Source organism: Eptesicus fuscus, chromosome 22, assembly GCF_027574615.1.
Source record: "Eptesicus fuscus isolate TK198812 chromosome 22, DD_ASM_mEF_20220401, whole genome shotgun sequence".
Lineage (NCBI taxonomy): Eukaryota > Metazoa > Chordata > Mammalia > Chiroptera > Vespertilionidae > Eptesicus > Eptesicus fuscus.
The window spans coordinates 17922511-17944712 of NC_072494.1; the positions used below are offsets into that span (position 1 = coordinate 17922511).

The 22202-nt window shown below is 41.1% G+C and overlaps 1 protein-coding gene across 1 annotated transcript; it reads left to right on the forward strand.

Annotated features, from left to right (window-relative positions):
* Positions 1-953: 953 nt before the first annotated feature.
* LOC103289954 (putative dimethylaniline monooxygenase [N-oxide-forming] 6) lies at positions 954-22093 on the forward strand. Its single transcript, XM_008145839.3, has 8 exons — positions 954-1085; positions 7594-7782; positions 9001-9163; positions 10591-10733; positions 12287-12486; positions 15477-15832; positions 17735-17807; positions 21191-22093. Exons 1-8 carry the CDS (start codon positions 954-956, stop codon positions 21531-21533), a joined length of 1599 nt encoding a protein of 532 aa, XP_008144061.2. The 3' UTR covers positions 21534-22093.
* Positions 22094-22202: the final 109 nt, after the last annotated feature.

The window sequence follows — 22202 nt, forward strand, 5'->3', positions numbered from 1 at the left end:
GAAGAGATTAACCAAAAAAACTTATATGCATATATGCATAGCCCATGGACAAACTATAGTGCGGGAAAGCCTACGGAGAGGGTGGGAGCTGGGTGGAAGGGGGTCAACAGGAGAAATAAGAGACATCAGTAATATTTTCAACCATAAAAAAAATATGTTTAAAACATTCTCTTCTACATTTAGAAAACTGTTGGTCCTCTGGGGGAAAGGAAGGCAATGAAATAAGAGTAAGGTCCCTTTAAGCCAAGCATCCAAAGTGTACAGGGGTGATGTGGTCCCATGGATTGCATGCAGAAGGCTTGAGTTTTAGTTCTGACACCTTTACTTGTTGGCTCTGAGACCTTGAATAAGAAATTTCTAATCTTGGAGTGACCATTGCTTCATTTTTCATTGAGAGCACTGGACTGATGACCTTCAAGGTCCTTCCTGCTCTAGCAATCACTGACTTGGCTGTGTTTGGCATCTTGAATAATCAGGAGAAGAAACCAGATTTAGAATCTTAATATCACAAAGGTGGTAAAAAATAATGAGCATCAATTGTTAATGTGCTTCTCTATTTTCTTCTGTTAAGGTAAGGATCCTGACACTTAAACCTCAGCCATCCTCGGAGCAACAACAAAGGTAAGGATAACAGCTGGGGGAAAGAGCTGATAAGGAAAAGCTCAGCTCTCAACTCTAAGGCTCTCAACTGTAGTGACTGGAGATCTGGCTCACCTCCCTAGGACTCTGGCATTGAATCACTTGGCTTTGTTAAATGGGTTGCTTCCAAATGCCAAACCAAAACTCTGTATGCAAGGCTTGCAGTCAAGTGCATGAGACTTTGAAACTTGACTATTGAAGCATTTTATTCTGCTAGTTATTGAATTACAACGGCTCTAGAGTTTAAAGCTAAAGACTCTTATCTTTTACCCCACTGAAGCAGCTCTGACTGATTAACCCTGTGACAGGAAAGCATGGCAAAGAAGGTGGCAGTAATCGGAGCTGGCGTCAGTGGCTTGGCCTCCATACGGTGCTGTCTGGAAGAGGGGCTGGAGCCCATCTGCTTTGAAAGGAGCAATGATGTTGGAGGCCTGTGGAAATTCTCGGTGAGTGGCACAACACTGGAACACCAATAGAAGGGAGATGGGTTATACAGCAAATTAAATCTAATCAGTTCTAATTCGGACTTGGAAGAAGGTCACAAAAGTTCCAGATCTGGAAAGTAAAATCTCATCTCACTAATGTCCAATCATTCAGAACTATTTCACACCAGCAGAGCTTCTTCTGAAAAGGACGCCTCCAGCTTATTCAATACTGTGATTGGTCTGACAGAGCCCAGATCTCAAGGCTGCAAAGAGTGCTAATTAGTCAGTAATTAAATGAAAATCACCCCACTATCTCCCCATGTGACTGACAGGAATCTATCCCTATTGCTCTTAAATCCTAGGAACATGGGGGGAAAGAAAAAGAAGAACCTAGTTGGGGTCAGAAGTCCCAAGTTCTAGTCTCAACTCTTAGGTTTTCTGGGCAGATAGATTTTAGGCAAGTCACTTTTCTTTCTGGAACTCAAATGCTCATTTGTCAAATGCAGAGGTTGGAAATTAAGTTATCTCTAGTGTGTCTTCCATTTCTAATGGGTTATGATTCTATAATTAACTCATGTCTACTGAGAAAGCATTATAAGCTTTTATAAATGACTAGAAGCCCAGCATGCAAAATCGCACGGCGCCAGCCGCCAGGCACCCAGGACCCAGGCTGCTTTGCTCCGGCCACCACCACCCACCCGGTTCCCCGTGGTTCCCCATCCAGTCGTTGGTCGTTACAGCATTACAGCGTTAACAGCCACAGGCCTTTTATAATATAGACTAGAGGCCCGGTGCATGAAATTCGTGCACGGAGAGGGGGTTGTCCCTCAGCCCAGCCTGTACCCTCTTTAATCTGGGACCCCTCAAGGGATGTCCAACTGCCCATTTAGGGCAGTCGGACATCCCTCTCACAATCCAGAACTGCTGGCTCCCAACTGCTTGCCTGCCTGCCTTCCTGATTGCCCCTAACTGCTTCTGCCTGCCAGCCTGATCACCCCTTAACCACTCCCCTGCCAGCCTGTTTGCCCCTAACTGCCCTCCCCTGCCAGCCTGGTTACCCCTAACTGCCCTCTCCTGCAGGGTTGATCACCTCCAACTGCCCTCCCTTGCAGGCCTGGTCCTTCTCAACTGCCCTCCCTTGCAGGCCGGGTGCCTCCCAACTGCCCTCTCCTGCTGGCCATCTTGTGGTGGCCATCTTGTGTCCACATGGGGGCAGGATCTTTGACCACATGGGGGCAGCTATATTGTGTGTTGCAGTAATGGTCAATCTGCATAGTACTCTTTTATTAGATAGGATAGAGGCCTGGTACAGGGGTGGGGGCCAGCTGGTTTGCCCTGAAGGGTGTCCCTGATCAGGGTGGGGTTCCCTTGGGGCGTGGGGTGGCTTGAGCGAGGGGCCTGTAGTGGTTTGCAGGTGGGCCACGCCCCCTGGCAACGCAAGCGGAGGCCCTGGTATCTGGAATTTATTTTCCTTCTACAATTGAAACTTTGTAGCCTGGAGCGGAGCCAAACCTTGGCTCCCTCTGAGGCCCGCAGCCATTTGTGTTGGGGTTATAATTGAAACTTTGTTGCCTTAAGTGGGTGGGCCCGGCCAGGGTGTGTGAAAGCTTTGCTTCCCCTGTTGCCGCTGGCAACCCTGGCCTGCTCTCTCAAGCTCCATTCTGCCACCATTTGTTTGAATTTGTTTACCTTCTATAATTGAAACTTTGTAGCTTGAGTGGAGGCTTAGGCCTGCAATGGCTGGCGGAAAGCTTGGCTTCCTCTGTTACCTAGGAAACCTTGCTCTCTGTGGCTGTAGCCATCTTGGTTTGGGTTAATTTGCATACTCGCTCTGATTGGATGGTGGGTGTGGCTTGTGGGCGTGGCTTGTGTGTCGGAGGTATGGTCAATTTGCATATTTGTCTATTATTAGATAGGATTGTGTGGGATGGTTGTGTCATTATTGAATACTCTGCGAGTTCCAAATCCAGAGGAAAAACAGATTGCCTCTGCCATTCAGCCTCATTGTTGTAGAAATAATATAATAAGGAAATATTCAGTATAAACACAATTTTTAAATTTCAAAAGCCAAGTTTGGGAAAAAATTTAGCCTTTCTGCTGTGAATTCCCCAACCATCGTTATTGGATGTAGCTGATATGTGTTTGGCTTAAAGACATTAATTATATCCACATCATTCACCTTGTAAATGTATTCTCACCTAGTCTGTTATAACCCAACCTGCTACAAAAGGTTGCTATAATAGAGTTATCAGTGCGAATTTAGAACACATTTGTATTCACCTCAAAAGCTTACATATAAAATATTGGGGCCCTGGTCAGTGTGACTCAGTTGGATGAGTGTTGTCCCATTCACTAAAAGGTCGCTGATTCAATTCCTAGTCAGGGCACATGCCTAGGTTGCCGGCTCAATCCCTGATAGGGACATGTAGGAGGCAGCCGAATGATGTATCACTTTCACATCAATGTTTCTCTCTCTCCCTCTCCCTTTCTCCCTCTCTAAAATCAATGAAAACATATTTTTTTAAAACTAGGGGTCCTATAATCCTGAAAATATTATGTAAGTTATAAGATCATTAATTTTTATTTTTCATTGGGGAATCATCAAGAGGTTGTGTTTTTTTTTAAGAATTCAGTCTTCTGCCCTAGCCTGTTTGGCTCAATGGGTAGTGTTAGCCTGGGGACCAAAGGATCCCAGATTCAATTCTGGCCAAGGGCCCTGGGCACGTGCAGGAGGCAACCAATTGATGTGTTTCTCTCACAATGATATTTCTCTGTCTTCCCCTCTCTCTTCCACTCGCCCTAAAAATCAGTGGAAAAATATCCTCAGGTAAGGATTTTTTTTTAAAAGAATTTGGTTTTCTTTTTTCCCCCAATATATTTTTATTGATTTCAGGAAGAAAGGGAGAGGGAGAGAGAGATTGAAACATCAATGACAAGAGAGAACCACTGATTGGCTGCTGCTTACACGTCCCACACTGGGGATTAAGCCCACAACCTGGGCCTGTGCTCCGACCATGACCTCCAGGTTCAAAGATCGACGCTCAACCACTGAACCATGCCAGCTGGGTCAGTTTTCTTTATTTACATTTGCTCAGGGAGATATGGCCAGCTTTGCCTAAATCATGAAATGGTTCTCTGTTATCTCATTAGCAATAATTAAATGCTGCTTGAGCATCTATTTTGGCAGAGTTGTGTACTAGGTACTAAGAAGACTAATAAAGGTGACACAATCACTCTACATATATAGTTTCTGCTCCATCTGGTGAAGCAAGCCACCATATAGGTCCACAATCCTTTTATCAAAAATGGGCAAAAGCTCCTTTGATAGCAAATGTATCCTAAAGTCTTACGGTCAGAAAGCATGAGCTGAACCCACAAGGCTATTTATAGTCTTCACTTGCTCCACTTTGTGTTTCTCTGCAGAATTTTATTGCATTTTATTTATAGGGTGCCCCCCCCCAACAAGATCTCCCAAGGAGTGTTATGGAAAATCATCCCAGGTCTATAAATTCTAAAATATATGTGGCCAGAAGAGTTTCAAATATGAGATTATGGAACCTTACAACTAGATTGTCAACGTGGTGACTGTTAATGAGCAAGTGCCTTAAGATTTAGAAGAGGGTGGACTACTGAAATCTCAGCAGGTCAGGGAAAACTTCCTGCACGGATGGCTGTTGGCTGAGACTTGAAGGATGTCCACTAGGTGACACATTGCAGAGAATGCCATTCCCACTGTAGCCTGTGAATGGCACCCTGCAGATGCACAGTGTCCAACAGGGTGACAGTATCAGGTGGAAGAGGTTTCTAGATAGGGTAACCAGCACTCCAGAGAAGGCACTAAACGTGGTGTACCCAGAGGTCCAAGTTAACCAGTGCAGCCAGATCAGATGATAGGTCGGTAAGATGCAATGTCAGATTCTGGGCTATCCACAAAAGGGATGTCTCCTTTCCATGAGGTCATGTGTATAAGCAGAATTATATCAAAGGCTCTGTGTGGCTGTAAATATATACAAATATTGTAAACTTTAGCCCCCTCCACATACCACAATCCTTCCTCCTTTTCAAAGAAAAGTGGCTTGGTACAATGTATGATCAGAGAGGGATTTTTGGAAAATGTATTATATAAGCTATCGTGTTGCAAGTCCTGTTAGGCAAAGGTGTTCCAGAAGAAAGAAACCTGATCATTCTGAACTTTTCACTGTGTGCTTTTCCTATAAAATAAAAGTCAAATTGGGTTTACACACTAGAAGGTTGAGTATGGGCATGTTTTAAGTTTCACATACTCTCTAACAGGGCCTCCTGGCCTCAAACAATTTTAATCTGTTGTAATAAGAGCTTGCTCAACAACCTGAGTACAATAGGTCATAATATTTTGACTGCAAAGGGGGCGGGGGGAATAGAACTATCTGAACATTTGTTCTACTTATTCATTCATTCAACAAATATACATATTTATGTAATTATGTATATGGCACTGTGTTAAGTGTAGCTGCAGATAAGAGGTACGGCAGGCAGCCAGTATTTCAAAAGCAGAGAGAAAACAAGCATTAGGATAGCTATAATACAAGTGAACATGTGATGAGGGCAGTGAAGATCATCAGAGCATGGTGGAGGGAGATGATTTCCAGTTGGTGAGGGAGAAGGCAAGGAAAGGCATGAGGGAGGAGGCAATTTCTGAGCTGGACCTCAAGGGTGTATTTAGATCAAGAGAAAGGAGACTGATAAGCAGAGATGGAAAAGGAAAGGAGATCAAGGCAGACTACTAAAATTCACATACAGCATTCTTGAACTTGCCTCTGACCTTGCCCTCAAGTTGCTTATGTTCTAGCAGCAACGATGAGACATGGATGCAGTGATAACTGCAGGCAGGCGGTGAGAAATTGCCTGCAGCTGCTTGGATCTCTGGGCTTAGAGCAAGCTCTCTCAGCCAGAGGCAGAGTCGGAGCTTAATTTCTGCCTTACTGAACCACCCAACATATTGAAATAATGAAAATGGGAGCTCTCTGGAGCAATTGTCTGTTGTTATACAATACATCTATTTCCTTTTGTTTGGAGAGCAGCCTCTTAGGGGGAAAAATCCAAGGGGCTGTAGGACACACATTCTTCTCCCAGTGTTCTGATTGGCTGGGGTCCAGGGGCCAAAGGGCATAGATTCATTTAACATGGAAATAATTCAAAAGCAGAATCTTACATTTTTGTAGCTAGTCCCCACCCTGCAGTTCAGCCCTCCCTGCCTTCAATGGACAGCTGAGAAACCTCCTTCAACCCTTCTTCTCTTAACTGTCAATGAAAGGCACCAGCTGTGGGGAACAGGGAAAACAGACGCGAGAACCTCCCAAACATGAGCCTTCACCTTCTTTCTGACCTTAGCAGAAACTTCCAATTGAGGTTTTAAAAGTTTAAATTTGAGCTTACAGCAACCATGAGCAGACTAAGTGTTATTTCCAACTTCAGGGAAAACACTGAGGGCTCAGGCAGCCCCAAGAGACACAATCTTCCCAATTCTTTCCAGTACTTTTTGTCTCAATCTTCCCGAGGTCAGTTGGGGCTGGCAGGAGACACATATCTGGAGTCCAACATCAACATGACATTCCTTGCTTTTCCATCATTCCATGGGAGTTCCCTCAGGATTTGGGGAAGCTGAGGCTGCCAACTTTTGAAGGTACTTCTAAAGCAGCATATTGTGTGAACTTCTGCCCTGTGCTTGCAACAGAGAGGAAATGTTGATTTTTCAAGTAAGCATTCAACCAATTCTCAAAAGAAGCTGCTTTTCAATTGCACAGTGACTTTAAAATGAAGTGCCCAAGGAACACAAGTTGTAAGCCTGGTAAAGAGTGAAAGCCGCTAATTGGTGAGCTAGGGAACTCAAGCACAGAGTTCACTTCCAATAAAACAGTTGTCCTCAAAATGCGGTCCCTGGACGAGCCACATCAACAATTGCCTAATTGTTGGAAATGCAAATTCTCAGGCTCCATCCCAGACACACTGAGTCAGGAATTCTGGGGGTAGTACCCAGAATCTATGGTCTAAGGTGATTCTGATTTCATCCATGTTGGGAAACTACTTCAACAGAGGGTTCTATTGCTGTTGAAGAGCTTGCTGAACACCATATAGTCAATTAAGTAGGCTAAAAGCTGCAGCCTCCTTCGGATGATTTAGTAGGGGTTAGTGGGGAGGGAAGGAGGGAGGGTGGGAGGGTGTGTGGGTGTGTGGGTGTGTGTGTGTTTAACATGAGCATGAGATCAGAATCACTGCTCTGATTGAAAAAAGAAAGAAAACTCTATGGGACTGAAAAAACATAGCTAATAGTGTGGGTTATTAGAATAACAGGACAAAGGTTGACAGTGGCCAACTCTGAGCCAGGAGCTATGGCTTTCTTTCCAGATCTTACAGAGACCTGTTCATTTTTTTCATGGGTCTTTAGGAGGTTTTATTATTTTCTTTTACATATTAAAAAGCTTTCAGTCATCAGAGCATTGAATATCCACACCATTCTTGTTTTCCTTTTTAAGCTTTGTTATTCTTCCAGGAACATGTAGAAGAAGACAGAGCCAGCATTTACCCGTCTGTATTCACCAACTCTTCCAAGGAGATGATGTGCTTTCCAGACTTCCCATACCCTGAGGATTACCCCAACTTCCTGCACCATGGCAAGCTCCAGGAATACATAAGGACATTTGCTGAAAAGAATAATCTTTTAAGATATATACAGTTTGAGGTATGAGCCTTGTAACTTGTGCTGTTGACATAAAAATGTATATGGGTTAGAGAAAAAGCAAGGCCACAGCACTCACCTAGAGAAATCAGAGTCAAATGGTTGGACACCACCCCCATTGGAGGTAAGCTGTGTTGGTGCAGATTGTAAGGTATTCATGCATTGTTTATGTGTTTTGTTTTGTTTTTGTCCCTAAACATGTTCCCCATGAATCTCTGAGAGCTTTTAAAATGCTACAGAAAATGCTGCCACAGTGTGCATTCCACCCTCATGCTCTCATATTTTAGCAACAATCTCAAATTCTCTAGTTCTTATTTATACTTCATGTCAATACTTTGTGGCTCAAGAAAGCATGGCATTCATTAGAAATTCTTCCATTATGAAGAAAGTAGCAACTTAATTGAATGATTAATACAGTTTTTTCCAGCATTGTCCACCCACTTAGCTCCTTAGACTAGGAGCCTTGGGAATTATGGCACAGAGGCACTGACTCTGTAAATAAAAACAATGCTTTACCTTTGTTTAGAACTCTTAACCTCAATTCATTACTGTTAAATACAGAGCACATATACCTCAAAAAACAATCAGAAAAATTATGACTTGGGATTACATATATAGTTTTATTTGTCATATTAAAATAACAAATAATAAATAAAATTATATTATATATTGTCCCAAATATGATTAATTATAACAAATGTTATGAATTAAAATAGTTTAATTAATTATAATAAATTATTATTGTAATTGTATTTAATATCAATTTATTTTATTTTTTACATATACTTACATAATAATGATACTGTGAAAGTGGCTAACATTTCCAAAGGAAGAGTGTCTATTCAGAGCAAAGGAGAGACTGTCTTGAAGCCTAAGACATTCTCATACATATGGAATAGATGGGAAGTGAGAACAAAGAGGAAGAATTCATGAAAGTCGTGGAGGATGGGAGACTTGCAAATGACATGGCATTTTCCTCCAGAATACCCACTGTTAGATATCCCAAATTTACTAACTACTTGTCAAAAGAGTAAAGATATCCCAGTAAGGAATTTTCCTTGTGAGATTTGAAGATTCACTGTGACTCCTATTTGAATGTCTTCCCATACATTTCTCAATGACCAGGAGAGCTCATAACAATTATTTCCTCCACAGAAACACGGCTAAAACATTAGATATAGAATTATAACTAAAAGAAATCTCTTTCTGATTTTCTTTAAGACCCTGGTTTCTAGTGTAAAGAAATGTCCCAGCTTCTTAGTTACTGGTCAATGGGAAGTTGTTTCAGAAAAGAATGGGAAGCAGGAATCAACTGTTTTTGATGCTGTAATGGTTTGTTCAGGACATCATGTGTACCCCAATCTGCCTAATGATTCTTTTCCTGGTAAGTTTGGAAAATATGTAATAATTTTGGGACTTATACACAAACGTCAATGTTGAAGTAGATCTTTCCATAGGTTGTACATTGATTATTCTTAAGGTCTCAAAGATTTCAAAACAAAATTTTTAAGTTTGATGCTACGTGAAATATAGTAATAATTGGCCTCCTGGACCTCTATACTAAACAAATCAAGGACCTGTAAGTCAGAGTTAAGATGAAGACACAGGTCATATCTTAGACTCGAATGTAAGTCCTTACAGCACATGGGATCTCTGAGTGAAGTGATACATTCACAAAAATAAAAGTCCAACTGCAAAATTGTTTAAAGAAAGTCATTTTCTTATTTATAACATAAACACATTTGTTATTTATAGAGGAAATTTGGGTTTTCTAATTTCATATATGTCCACATTTTTCAAATTAACTTTAAAATTCTCAGTGTGTGTGTGTGTGTGTGTGTGTGTGTGTGTGTGTGTGTGTGTGTGTTGGCACACTCCATTACTATACGAAAGTAGCAAATGTCAAATAAATACAATACACAAATAGCCTTTCTTTCTTCCTTCCAACAGAAACACATGTCCACTCAAAAACATTAGAGTTCCCATCTCAAGGCATGATGTTCATAGGCCGAGATAATTAAAAGAGTAGAGATTCTGGGAAAATAGGTCAAAACCACTAATATTAAGAGGCAATATATATCCTTTAGGCTTACAATAAATAGTGTAGGCTTAGAACACCTGGGCTCAACTCCTTATTCCACTGGTTCCTTACCATGTGAATTTAGTAAGTCACTTATTTGTCTCAATTTCCTTGTCTTTTAAAATCGAGATAATGCCAATAGCTATCATTCAGAGATGTTATAAATATATAAAGCCTTTAGCAGAGGGCCCAGCCCACAGTAAGTTCTCAATAAATATTAGCTATTATTATTATCAAACTAGAAGTTCTCGCCTGGGCCAGTTTTGCTCAGTGGTTAAAGTGCCAGCCCACGGACTGAAGGGTCCCAGGTTTGATTCTGGTCAAGGGTATATATCTCAGTTGTAGGCTCAATCCCTGGGTCGGGTCTGGATGCACGCAGGAGGCAACCAATTGATGTGTCTCTCTCACATCAATGTTTCTCTCTGTCTCTCCACCTCCCTTCCACTCTCTCTAAATAAATCAATTGGGGGAGGGGGGCCGCGGGGAATGTCCTTGGTGAGGATTAACAAAATAAAAGTTCTCATATCTTAAGCATTTCTTAAAGGCACTAATAGTAACTATTGGAAGGTTTCTTATCAAAAACCATCAAAAGAATAAATGCATTTCAAATAGGGGCTATTCTTAAAAATTAAGACTGCTAATAGGAGGTTTAAAAATAAAAATATCAAAATATGTGAGTCTTTATAATTTCTTCTAAAATCAACTCACACTATTCCCCATGTTCTACTTAGGCCTAGACCAGTTTCAGGGCCACTACCTCCACAGCCGGGAGTATAAGGGCCCAGAAGCCTTCAAGGGGAAGAGAGTCCTTGTGATTGGCCTGGGGAACTCAGGATGTGACATTGCTGTTGAGCTCAGTCGTCTGGCTACACAGGTAAATGATCAGAAATGTTTGGGGAAAACACACCTGGAATACAGCTGTGCTACTAAACCAAACACTGAGGACAGTGTTTGCCATGTCTTACCACAAGGAATCCCCCTGCTATATATGCCCATTAAATCAGGGAAGACTATAGACATTCTCCCTGTGAAGCAAGGTAATGTGGCCCATGCTCTTATGTAAGTGCGTTCTGCTGGAACCAGAGGTAAGTGCATGTGCTATACATATATGTAAGTGTGCATTTTTTTTACTAATTTTAGGTTCTGATCACCTCCAAGCAAACTGGTGGCTAGTCAGGCTCTACCTTTACTTATTTAATAGTAATTCTTATCTCTTACGACTCTGAAGGTCTGGAAGATACACAAGATATAGTTGTTACTACTGTTTATTCAACAGCTACTGCTCAACCAATATCAGGCACTTTTTTTTTTAATGTAGGAGTTTCAGATTTTTTTTTTTTTTTTTCTTTGTTTATTTCAGAGAGAGGAAGGGCGAGTGAGAGAGAGAGAGAAACATCAGTGATGAGAATCACTGATCGGCTGCCTCCTGCACACCCCTTACTGTGGATCGAGCCCATAAACCAGGCATGTGTCCTGACCAGGAATCCAACCATGACTTCCTGGTTCATGGATTGATGCTCAAAGACTGAGCCACACCAGCCAGGCACAGGCACTTTTTATAAATAAACAGAAAAATAAGTCAGACTACGTCCTGACTTCAAAGAGCAGGCAATGGGTGGAGTTGGGATGATAGGTATGCACACCATTGCAAAAGGAAGTAATGAGACATCAGTGACATTAGCTGTGGCAGTGGCAGCACCATGAAAGAAGAACCTAACTTAGCCTGGAGGGAGCCAAGGAAGGCTTCCCAGAGGACTCCAGGCTGCATCATACATGACCGTAGACCCTGAAGAAGCAGCATATTTTTAAGGAAATAGGTGCTCAATAAATAAATTCATAAATATGTGGAAAGAAAAGCTAAGGGTTTTTCCCTTGGGTTATTACAAAAGTGGTACAATAGACAGACAGCCGGGCTTGACTCCAGGCTGAGGCAGCTGCCATGTTGTGGGCTGCCCCACAAGGTGCTGGGTAGGTGTGTAGAGAGAAATGGCAAAGGAAACCAAGGACAGAGAACAGAATTAAGTCCTTGGCATCTCCTCAGCCTCATTTCAGCTAGAGATTCAGCTACATTTCCCCCACACAACCCAGCAACTACCACCACTGAGGTCCACTGGGTTAGCTGGTTTCTACCTGACCTACCATCTTATCCTCTGAGTGTATGAAGATGAAATCTGTCATGGTTGAATACAGAGCCCTCTGGTTCTGAGATAGCAAGTTCTCATTCGTTCAACAACTATGCACTAGCCCTCTAGGGTGGAGCGGGGGAGTAGTCTGCCTCTACCTAGTTTCAATTATGAACCCACCTTTTTAGATATGCTCTTGCCTGGATAGAAAAGGAAATAAATACATGGATATGTCCATAGAATTGTGTTGTATCTGCTTATTTCTCACATAATGATATTGAAATCAATGTTGCCTCCCCACCAGGTCATGATCAGCACCAGAAGTGGTTCCTGGGTCATGAGCCGGGTTTGGGATGACGGCTATCCTTGGGACATGGTGTATATTACCCGGTTTGCATCCTTTCTCCAGAATGCCCTTCCTTCATTCCTCTCTGATTGGTTATACGTGAAGAAGATGAACACATGCTTTAAGCATGAGAACTACGGCCTGATGCCTTTAAATGGGTACTGCAAATAATACGTACTTATCATTCAAAAGAATGGGACACTAGTTTAAGTGGAATTTTTTCTCTCTAGATCTTATTTTAGTTATTTCACTGAGGCTGGTGGGATTAAATAGAGGAATATAAAGGAGACACAGTAAGCCCAGAGATCAGGTATGGGATAAAAATCTTACTGAAATTAGTCAAGTGGGGAAAGGCATATGGAAGAGTACAAAATGGGGATGGAGCAGGCAGCTAGATCACCTTGATGTGCAGGATTCAGTTGTAGTAGCTACAATCTTGACAGAGGTTTGTGGGCTGAGCCAACTCATAAACTGTGTTTGTGGTTTTTTAAATATATTTTTATTTATTTCAGAGAGGAATGAGGGGAAGAGAGAGATAGAAACATCAATGATGAGAGAGAATCATTGACTGGCTGCCTCCTGCATGCCCCCTACTGGATCAAGCCCACAACCCAGCCATGTGTCCTGACCAGAAATCAAACCCTGACCTTCTGGTTCATAGGTCAATGCCCCACCACTGAGCAACACTGACTGGGCATAAATTGTGGAGGGGGGGGTTGTTTGTTTCTTTCATCCTTACCCAATATCCCATTGATTTTTAGAGAGAGTGGAAGAGAGAAGAAAGACAAAAACTATGATGTGAAAAAGACACATCAATTGGTTGCCTCCTGCACACACCCTGACCAGGGCCTGGGCCAGAGAGGAGCCTGTAACCAAGGCACATGCCCTTGACTGGAATCAAACCCAGGACCCTTTGCTCCACAGGCCAAGGCTCTATCCACTGAGCCAAACTGGCTAGGGCTAAATTGTGTTGTTATTTTTTAAGGAATATCTTGTCCATGCTTATGGGTTAATGGGGATAGAAATAATAATACCTACTCCTCAGGACTGTTGTGGTATTCAGTAAGATTAAAAATATATACAACTTACTTTGTAAACTATCAAGTTTCACAAAATATTGTTTTTTAATAGCCTCAAATTTTTAATATGGTTCTATGGAGCAATTAACATGTCTTAGCAAGTAGGAAGTCTCAAAACAAAAGCACAAACCTCCTCCTCCATGGAAGATTTGGCATTTCTTCAGGATGGTCAGAGGGCATGGGACACGTCAGGTATTTGAGATCCACAGAACTGATGAAATCAATAAATGTAATGAGATTCATTTATGTGTTTCTCTATGGAGACAGAGCCCAACCCCTTCTAATGAGTAAGGCATTCCAGGTAGAAGAATCACTGTATCAACAGAAGAAAGATTTAAATGGGTAAGAAAAGAGAGGATTCACAGAGAAATTTTATATTTGGCCCATGCTAGCAAAAGTGTTTCATTGTGTTTAGAGAAACGGGTTAAGGAAAAATAAGAGGGAACTGGAAATTGAAATAGCAAATGCCAGGCTTGGGAGCCAGAGCCTCACTCCACAGCACTTATGCTACCTAGTCTGGCAGACTGCTAGATCCCTAATGAAAAAAGAAAAAAGAAAAGGTGATTTCATGCATTTAAAATTATGTTTAATGTAATAGAAGTTCTAAAGCTCGAGCTAGTTAAGATTTCTTTTGTCCTGTAACAGTAACTGCAAATTGTATTTTGCCTTTGTTCTTGAGACAACTGAAACACAGTTTTGGAAGTCCACAACTAAGCTCCCTCCCAGAAAGGGTCCCAAGTAGCCTAATGCATTGGCATACTCTCACTCCTGCCTTGGAGAGCAGAGGTGGAAAAGGGGAGAGAAAAACAAGTTCACTGTGACCTACTTGTTGTCACCTTATAAGGTGAAAGAAGAGAGTGCAGGGTTATAGAGGTGGAGGACAATGTGAAAGTATAGGGACAAATTCTAAGATTTATAAAGTTCCTTAGGGTTTGAGATAGAAGAAATTCCCAAAGCCCTGAAAGAAAGTTAACTCAAAATGAAGAATATCATTTAAAAAAAAAAAGGCCTAGAATTTTGGCAACAGAAGTGCAGTATCCAAGTTGTTATACTTTCTTCTATGACCACAGTTGATGAAAGGCGTGGCAATAAAATATCCCGCCACAACAAATCTGATTTCGTCAGGTACAATGAGACCTTAGTTACAGTAATAGTTAATCTTACCTAATAATAGACAAACATGTAAATTGACCATACCTCTGCTACGCCCACAGCCAATCAGAGTGAGTATGCAAATTAGAGAGCCAAAGATTGCCACCGCCCAGCTGCTCCAGGCGCGGAGTGGCCAAGCAGGGCAGGACACTATGAGAGGGAGGTCGGGGGTGGGGGTGGGGGTGTGAAGGGATCTACAGGAGCTGAGTGCTGCAGCACAGACAAGACTGCAGACTCCAGGAGTCTGCAGCAAAGACAAAGATGGCAGACTCTGGCCAGAGTCTGCAGCAAAGATGAAGAAGGAAGACTCTGGCTGGAGCGAAGGTCTGGGTCCCGGATGCCGGAGGAAAACCAGTGCTGGAAGCCAAGAAAAGGAAGGCCTATTGCACGAATCTCTTTGTGCAACGGGCCTTTAGTTTATAATAATGATGCTCTCATGTGCCAGGAACTCTTTTAAGTGCGTTGTAGAACATTGTTTCATTCTCAGAGCTACCTTATGAGGTAGATTCTATGGTATCCCCATTTCACACTAAAGAAAACAAGTGCAGAGAAGTAGCAGCCAGAAACAGTTGGAGCTAGGTTAAACATTTAGGTCATCTAGCTCCAGAGTCAACACTCAACCACTTTATTATGCCTCCGAATTAGTGTTATTCTAACCTATTTGATGAGTTTCCAAATAGTGTACATACCCATAAGAGAATTTTCAAGTTTCCAGGTACCAAAAGAGGCAGCTCAGACAGAAATTCTTAAGAACTGCTTTAGGCAATAGGAAAAGAATTACCCAAAAGAAGAGAGTTCGTTGTCCTCATGCTGATGTTCACCTGCTCCAATTTGGCTGCAATACTAAGGGCTGTTGTAGATATCTCTTGGAAATAATGTACTTTACAGCAAAGGCCTTGTCTCTTGTTTCTGCACAGTGCCCTGAGGAAAGAGCCTGTGTTCAATGATGAGCTCCCATCACGCATCCTGTGTGGCACACTGTTCATCAAGCCTGGTGTGAAGGAGTTCACAGAAACCTCAGCCGTGTTTGAGGATGGGACCGTGTTTGAGGCCATTGACGTTGTCATCTTTGCAACAGGCTATGCATACGCCTACCCCTTCCTTGATGACTCCATCATCAAAAGCAGAAACAATGAGGTCACCTTGTTTAAAGGCATCTTCCCCCCAATGATGGAGAAGCCAACCTTGGCCGTGATTGGCTTAGTCCAGTCCCTTGGGGCTGCCATCCCCACAGCGGACCAGCAAGCCCGCTGGGCTGCTAAAGTGTTTGCAAGTAGGTGGGCCATTCTTTCATTCATTTAGTCAGCAAACATTTACTGAGATGCCAAGCTAGGGGCTAGAGATATAAAGGAAACCAGATAGACATGCTGCTCGACCTCAGAGAATTTAAAGTAGGGTGAGGGAAATGCCACAATAGGGGAAATTTTAGGGTTTTCCAGTGAGGGGAGCTAGACAGTGAGTTATTCCATGAAGAGGGAACAGCATGAGGAAAGGCATAAATGTGAGAACAGCATAAAGTGTGTGAGGATCCAGAAAAATTTTGGTGTGAGGCAATATAAAGCAGAGGCAGGGAGTGGCAAGAAATGGAGGAAAGAACCAGAGTGTGGAAGGCCCATATAAGCTGTTTTAAAGAGCTTAGACTTCTAGTGGGAGAATTGGAAGGACTTGGATAGGCTGTAAGCAAGAGAAGGATAGCAGTGGGTCACTAAAATGTCAAAGTACATGGCAAAGGTTGGACAGGTCATGTCAAGTACATGCTGCAGGCCTTCTTGCTATCCATGTGTGTCAGAATAACAATGTCAGCTCACTCCTACTCTATGAAAAATCTTCTCCCCTATCCTCCACTCTTAGATCCATGGTCTCCATGGGCTACAAGTGAAAAAATCAAGAATATAAGAATTACACGGAAAAAGGCAATGTCTCAAATATATTGATTTAATTTAATATTGATCATCACTGTCATTAAGAGTGTCCTTTCATTCAAGGGTTCAAGAGTCTTGGCCAATATAGGAATACCTTACTTAACATACTATTCATAAAAGCTTAGACTACAGATAGTGAAGAAAGTGTTATAATCATACTAGTAGAATGTATGTATATGTTTTCTAAAATTGTTGTGAATAAATTAGTTTTTCTTTCATGTGTACCTTGAAGGAGAATTACCGCTAAAAGCCCTGTCATGTGATCTTTTATAATGGTGCCCCCTATAAAATACTCGCATTGTCTTTTCTCTTGAAAGGCACAACAGTGCCTCGTGCCTGAGGTATTGTAAGAAGATTTGATACAGTATATAAACCCAAAAAAATTTATAAGAAAAAAAGGGTATCATTTATTCATTCAGCAAATATTAGTTGAGCACTAACTATGTGCCAGGCTCTGTCTTGGCACTTAGGACACAACATCAAACAAAATGATTAAAATTCTAATAGAAGTACAGCAAATATCTGACCACAGTGCACCACTACGCTGAGATAAGATGCTAACAAGGACTGGGATGTGTTTGTACACTGTGAATGTCACAATAACTTCTTGCCATTGTTACAAAGGCCAACGAGCTACCATCAGCAATTGGAAAAAACCTTAGCTGATATAGTAAAAATCACAAAAAACTAAAAAAGATTTTGCTGCCCCCTTTTAAAATTTTTTTATTTTTTTTTCAATTACCGTTGACATGCAATATCATATTAGTTTTGGGTGTACAACATAGTGATTAGATATTTATAGACCTTACAATATCCTCTTTGGCTGCAGGCTGATTCTGAAAAAAACCATGCTTCTGTCTACTGTCCCATTTTCATTGCCATGTCCCTTAAGAGTGAACTATTTCACCAGATTATTTCCTGAAAGAATCCTTAATAAGATGAGGTAGACAAGAAACTTGAAGAAACTCTTTTAGCTATTATGTGCATGAAGGTTCCTGAGTATATTGAGGATGAGGCCCTCCATAAGGTCACAGGAATATGAGATTGGGTGATGTAAAGCTACAAACCCTTCCGCTGTCACTATCTCATTGCAGACCAGCTTTGTGATTCCCAGAGCAGGTTTCACTGGCTTCTCAAATCTTTCTTTCTATGAATTTTTATTCTACTAAAGATACTGAATAAAATTCATCATGTGTCAATTATACATTTCCGATTTGTCTTTTTCAATATTTCTCTCTTCATTTCTTCTCTAGACTCATGTACCCTGCCAACTACAAAGGAAATGATGGATGATATTGATATGAAAATGGGGAAGAAACTCAAGTGGTAAGAGATTGTACTTGCTAATGAAACAATTAAAAGACTAACTATAATCAAACAGTACTAGGTGGGAAAGTAATAGTCATTACATTTCTCCAGTATAAGACTAAATTCTCAAATGGGTGATTTTGCCCCCCAGGAAACATTTGGAGATATTTTTGGTCATCACAAATGAAAAAGACATGCTACTGGCATTTAATGGTTAGAGAGCAGGGATGTTTCTACATATCCTACAGTGCACAGGACAGTCTACCTAAACAAAGAAGTGTCCAGTTCAAAATGCCAGTAGTGCTGATGTTGAGAAATGACTGTAACACTTTCCCGAAAAGCTCCTTTCTCATTAGCCACATGTCTGTCCTAGCCACAGCGATCAGACAAGAAAAAATAAATAAAAGGTATCCAGATTGAAAAGGAAAAGAAAAACTGTCACTATTTGCAGATAATGTAATAACTCTGTATAGAAAACCCTAATGATTTCCCCAAGAAACTATTCAAATAAGTGAATTCAGTGAAGTTGCAGGATATAAAATTAATATTCAGAGACCTGTTGCATTTCTATCCTACCTAATAAAAAGGTAATATGCAAATAAACATCACTCCGCTACGCCCACGATTGGGCGGCGGGAGGCTGGGGGGCGGGACTCGGGGTGGCATATCCGGCCATTGAGAGGTGCGTGGGGCGGGACTCCCGCCCCCCCGGCGCCTCTACCCCCCCCCCCTTCAACGGCCGGATTGGCAGCCGCTGAGGGGGGCTGCCTCGGACACCCCGGACACCCGGCTCCCCTGCCATCGGAGGCGGGGAGCCGGTTGTCCCCACCGGCTCCAGGCCAAAAGCCTCTGCCGGAGGCTTTTGGCCTGGTGCACGTGTGTGCACCCAGAACCCCTGCCGTGCTCCCCTTCGTCAGCGCCTCAAGCCCCAGCAGCAGCGGCAGCGGCTGGGGATGAGCTGGTGATCCCAACAGCCTGGCAGCTCAGTGTCGGCTGCAGAGGCAGCATTGGGCCTGGGGACTGGCGAACAGGCAGAAGGTGGCCCTGATCGCAGGAGGCTAGGCCTAGGGACCCTACCCGCACGATTTAATCATGCACTGGCCTCTAGTATGCAAATAACACACTATCAGAAAGAGAAATTAAGAAAACAATTCCATGTACAATGGCATCAAAAAGAATAAAATACCTAGGAATAAATTTGACCAAGGAAGCAAAAGACCTATACTTAGAAAGCTATAAGATACTGATAAAAGAAACTGAAGAAGGCACAAATAAATGGAATGATATACAGTGTTCATAAATTGGAAGAATATCATTAAAATGTCCATACTACCCAAAGTAATCTACAGATTCAATACAACCCCTATAAAAATATCAATGGTGTTTTTCACAGAACTAGAACAAATAATCTTAAAATTTATATGGAACCACAAAAAACCCTGAATAGCCAAAGAAATCTTGAGAAATAAGAACAAAGTTGGAGGTATTACCTTCTGTGACTTCAAAACTGTACTCCACATCAGTAGGGTACTGACCCAAAAACAAATACCTAAATCAATGGAACAGAATACAAAGCCCAGAAATAAAAACCATGCTTATGGTCAATTAATCTACAACAAAGGAGAAAAGAATATATAATGGGGGAAAAGACAGTCTCATTAATAAATGATGTTGGTAAAATGGGACAAATGCAAGAAAGCCTGAAACTAGACCATTTTCTTACACTATATACAAAAATAAACTTATTTACAATAAGATTAAAGACTTAACTTTAAGTCCTAAAACCATAAAACTCCTAGAAGAAAACAAAGGTAGTAAATGCTTTCACATCAGTCTTTGCAATGTTTTTTAACACGTTTCCTTGGGTAAAGGCAACAAAAGGAAAAATAAACAGATGGGACTAGATCAAAGTAAAAAGCTTTTGCAACAAACAAAAAAACATAGATACAAACAACAGACTGTTGGTTACCAGAGAGGAAGGGGTTGCTGGGAAGATGAAAAAGGTAAACAAGATAATGGAAGGAGATTAGATTTGGGATGGTGAGCACACAATAGAGTATGCAGATGTTATATTATAAAGTTGTACACCTAAAATTTATATGTTATTAACCAAAGTTTCCCCAATAAATTTAAGAAAAATAAAGCTTTTGCACAGTGAAAGAAACCATCAATAAAACAAAAACGCAATCTACTGAATGGAAGAAGGTATTTGTAAATGATATGTCCAATAAGAGGTTACTATCCAAAATATATAAGAACTCATACAATTCAATAGCAAAAACAAAAAATCTGATTAAATAATGGGCAGAGGATCTAAACAGACATTTCTGCAAAAATATGCAGATGGCCAAAGGACACATGGAAGACACTCAACATCACTAATCATCAGGGAAATGCAAATCAAAACAACAATGAGATATCACCTTATACCTGTCAAAATGGCTATTACCAAAACAACAATAAGTAACAAGTGTAGGCAAGGATGTGGAGAAAAGGTAACCCTTGTGCATTATTGGTGGGATTATAAATTAGTGCAGCCACTATGAATATCAGTAGATATTCCTCAAAAAATTAACAATGGAACTACAGTACGACCCAGCAGTTCCACTTTTGAGGTATTTATCTGAAGAGAATGAAAACAATAATCTTAAAATATATATTCACCCCTATGTTCATTGCAGCATTGTTTAAAATAGTCAAGATATGGAAGCATCGTAAGTGTCCATCCATAGATAAAGATGTGGTACATTTATACAATGGAATTCTACTCAGCGACAAAAAAAATAAATAAATAAAATCTTGCCATTTGCAACAACATGGATGAACCTAGAGTATTAAATTATATGTCAACTAGAGTCAAAAATAAATTTTAAAAAAGAATAATCATGTGCCGAAACCGGTTTGGCTCAGTGGATAGAGCGTCGGCCTGCGGACTCAAGGGTCCCAGGTTCGATTCCGGTCAGGGGCATGTACCTTGGTTGCGGGCACATCCCCAGTGGGGGGTGTGCAGGAGGCAGCTGGTCGATGTTTCTCTCTCATCGATGTTTCTAGCTCTCTATCCCTCTCTCTTCCTCTCTGTAAAAAATCAATAAAATATATTTTTTTAAAAATCATGTATTAAAGAGAAAACTAAATTAATCAGTCAAATTGAGAACCCAGTTCACTTCAGGTCACATGGCCAGAGGCAAAGGCCTAAAATGACATTAAAGTTGAATAGAGATTAGGAAGGAAAGAAAAATAAAAGCTTATTTATAGCCAAAGAACAAATTATAAATTTAATGTTGTGGCAAAAGAGAGGAGTGTGGGTGTTACTAGAGGTGCTAACTAAAATTTGACTTTTTCTGAGATAGAAAATAAGAAATTGGTGCTTCTCATTGCTATATGTTCTTTTCTTTCCTCAGGTTTGGCCAAAGCCAGACTTTGCAGACAGATTACATCACATACATGGACGAGCTGGGCTCCTTCATAGGGGCCAAGCCTAACATACCATGGCTCTTCCTGACTGATCCCCAGCTGGCGCTGCAGGTGTTCTTTGGTCCTTGCAGCCCATATCAGTTTCGACTTATGGGACCAGGAAAGTGGGATGGGGCCAGAAAGGCCATCTTGACCCAATGGGACCGGACAGTAAAGCCAATCAGGACAAGAGCAGTCAGTGAAGCTCACAGACCACAACCTTTTTACAACTTGTTTAAAATTATTTTATTTCCACTGCTTCTTCTACCTGTTTTGCTTGCATTTTATTAATGAGCGGGTTCTTGGGTCTCAGAGTTCAGCCTAGAAGTTCAATTACTGATATGCCTATACATGTACACATATAAAATCTCATAGCTGCTCTTTCCCTTCCTGTAGATGTAAAAATGAATTCTGGCCCATTTGACTCAAAGTCCAAATAATGAAAAATACTCAGCATCTCCTTTTTCATAAGAATCTTACTCTAAAAGTCTGAATTGGCAAGTTTAGAGATGCTTAGTATAAAGAAGATGGGACAGTAAATGGGAGGACAGCTTTGCAGGCCGAACAAACTTTAATAAACTTTTTAAAGGGTGTTTTGTCATGGGGAGAATGGACATCACAACCACGTTGAGTCTTCCAACCTCTGACACACTATATCTTTCCATTTATTTAGATCTTCTTTAATTTCTCAGTAGTATTTTATAGTTTTTTAGTGTATAAGTCTTACCCATCCTGTTTCAGATTTATCCTAAGTATTTAATATGTGGGATGTTATTATAAATAGCAGTTTAATTTTTAATTTGCTACTGTTTATTGCTAAAATATAGAAATGCAATTATCTGTTATATGAACTTTTATGTAGATTCCATAATACTTTCTACATAGACAATCATGTCTAAAAATAAAGATAGCTTTTGTTCCCTCCCATTCCAATTTGGGTGTTTTTTATTTCTTTTTCTT

Coding starts and splice junctions, on each gene's coding strand:
- LOC103289954 (XM_008145839.3), top strand. CDS start 954: ATGGCAAAGAAGGTGGCAGTAATCGGAGCTGGCGTCAGTGGCTTGGCC. Junction 1,086..7,593: donor GAGGCCTGTGGAAATTCTCG/GTGAGTGGCACA, acceptor TTATTCTTCCAG/GAACATGTAGAAGAAGACAG. Junction 12,487..15,476: donor GGCCTGATGCCTTTAAATGG/GTACTGCAAATA, acceptor GTTTCTGCACAG/TGCCCTGAGGAAAGAGCCTG.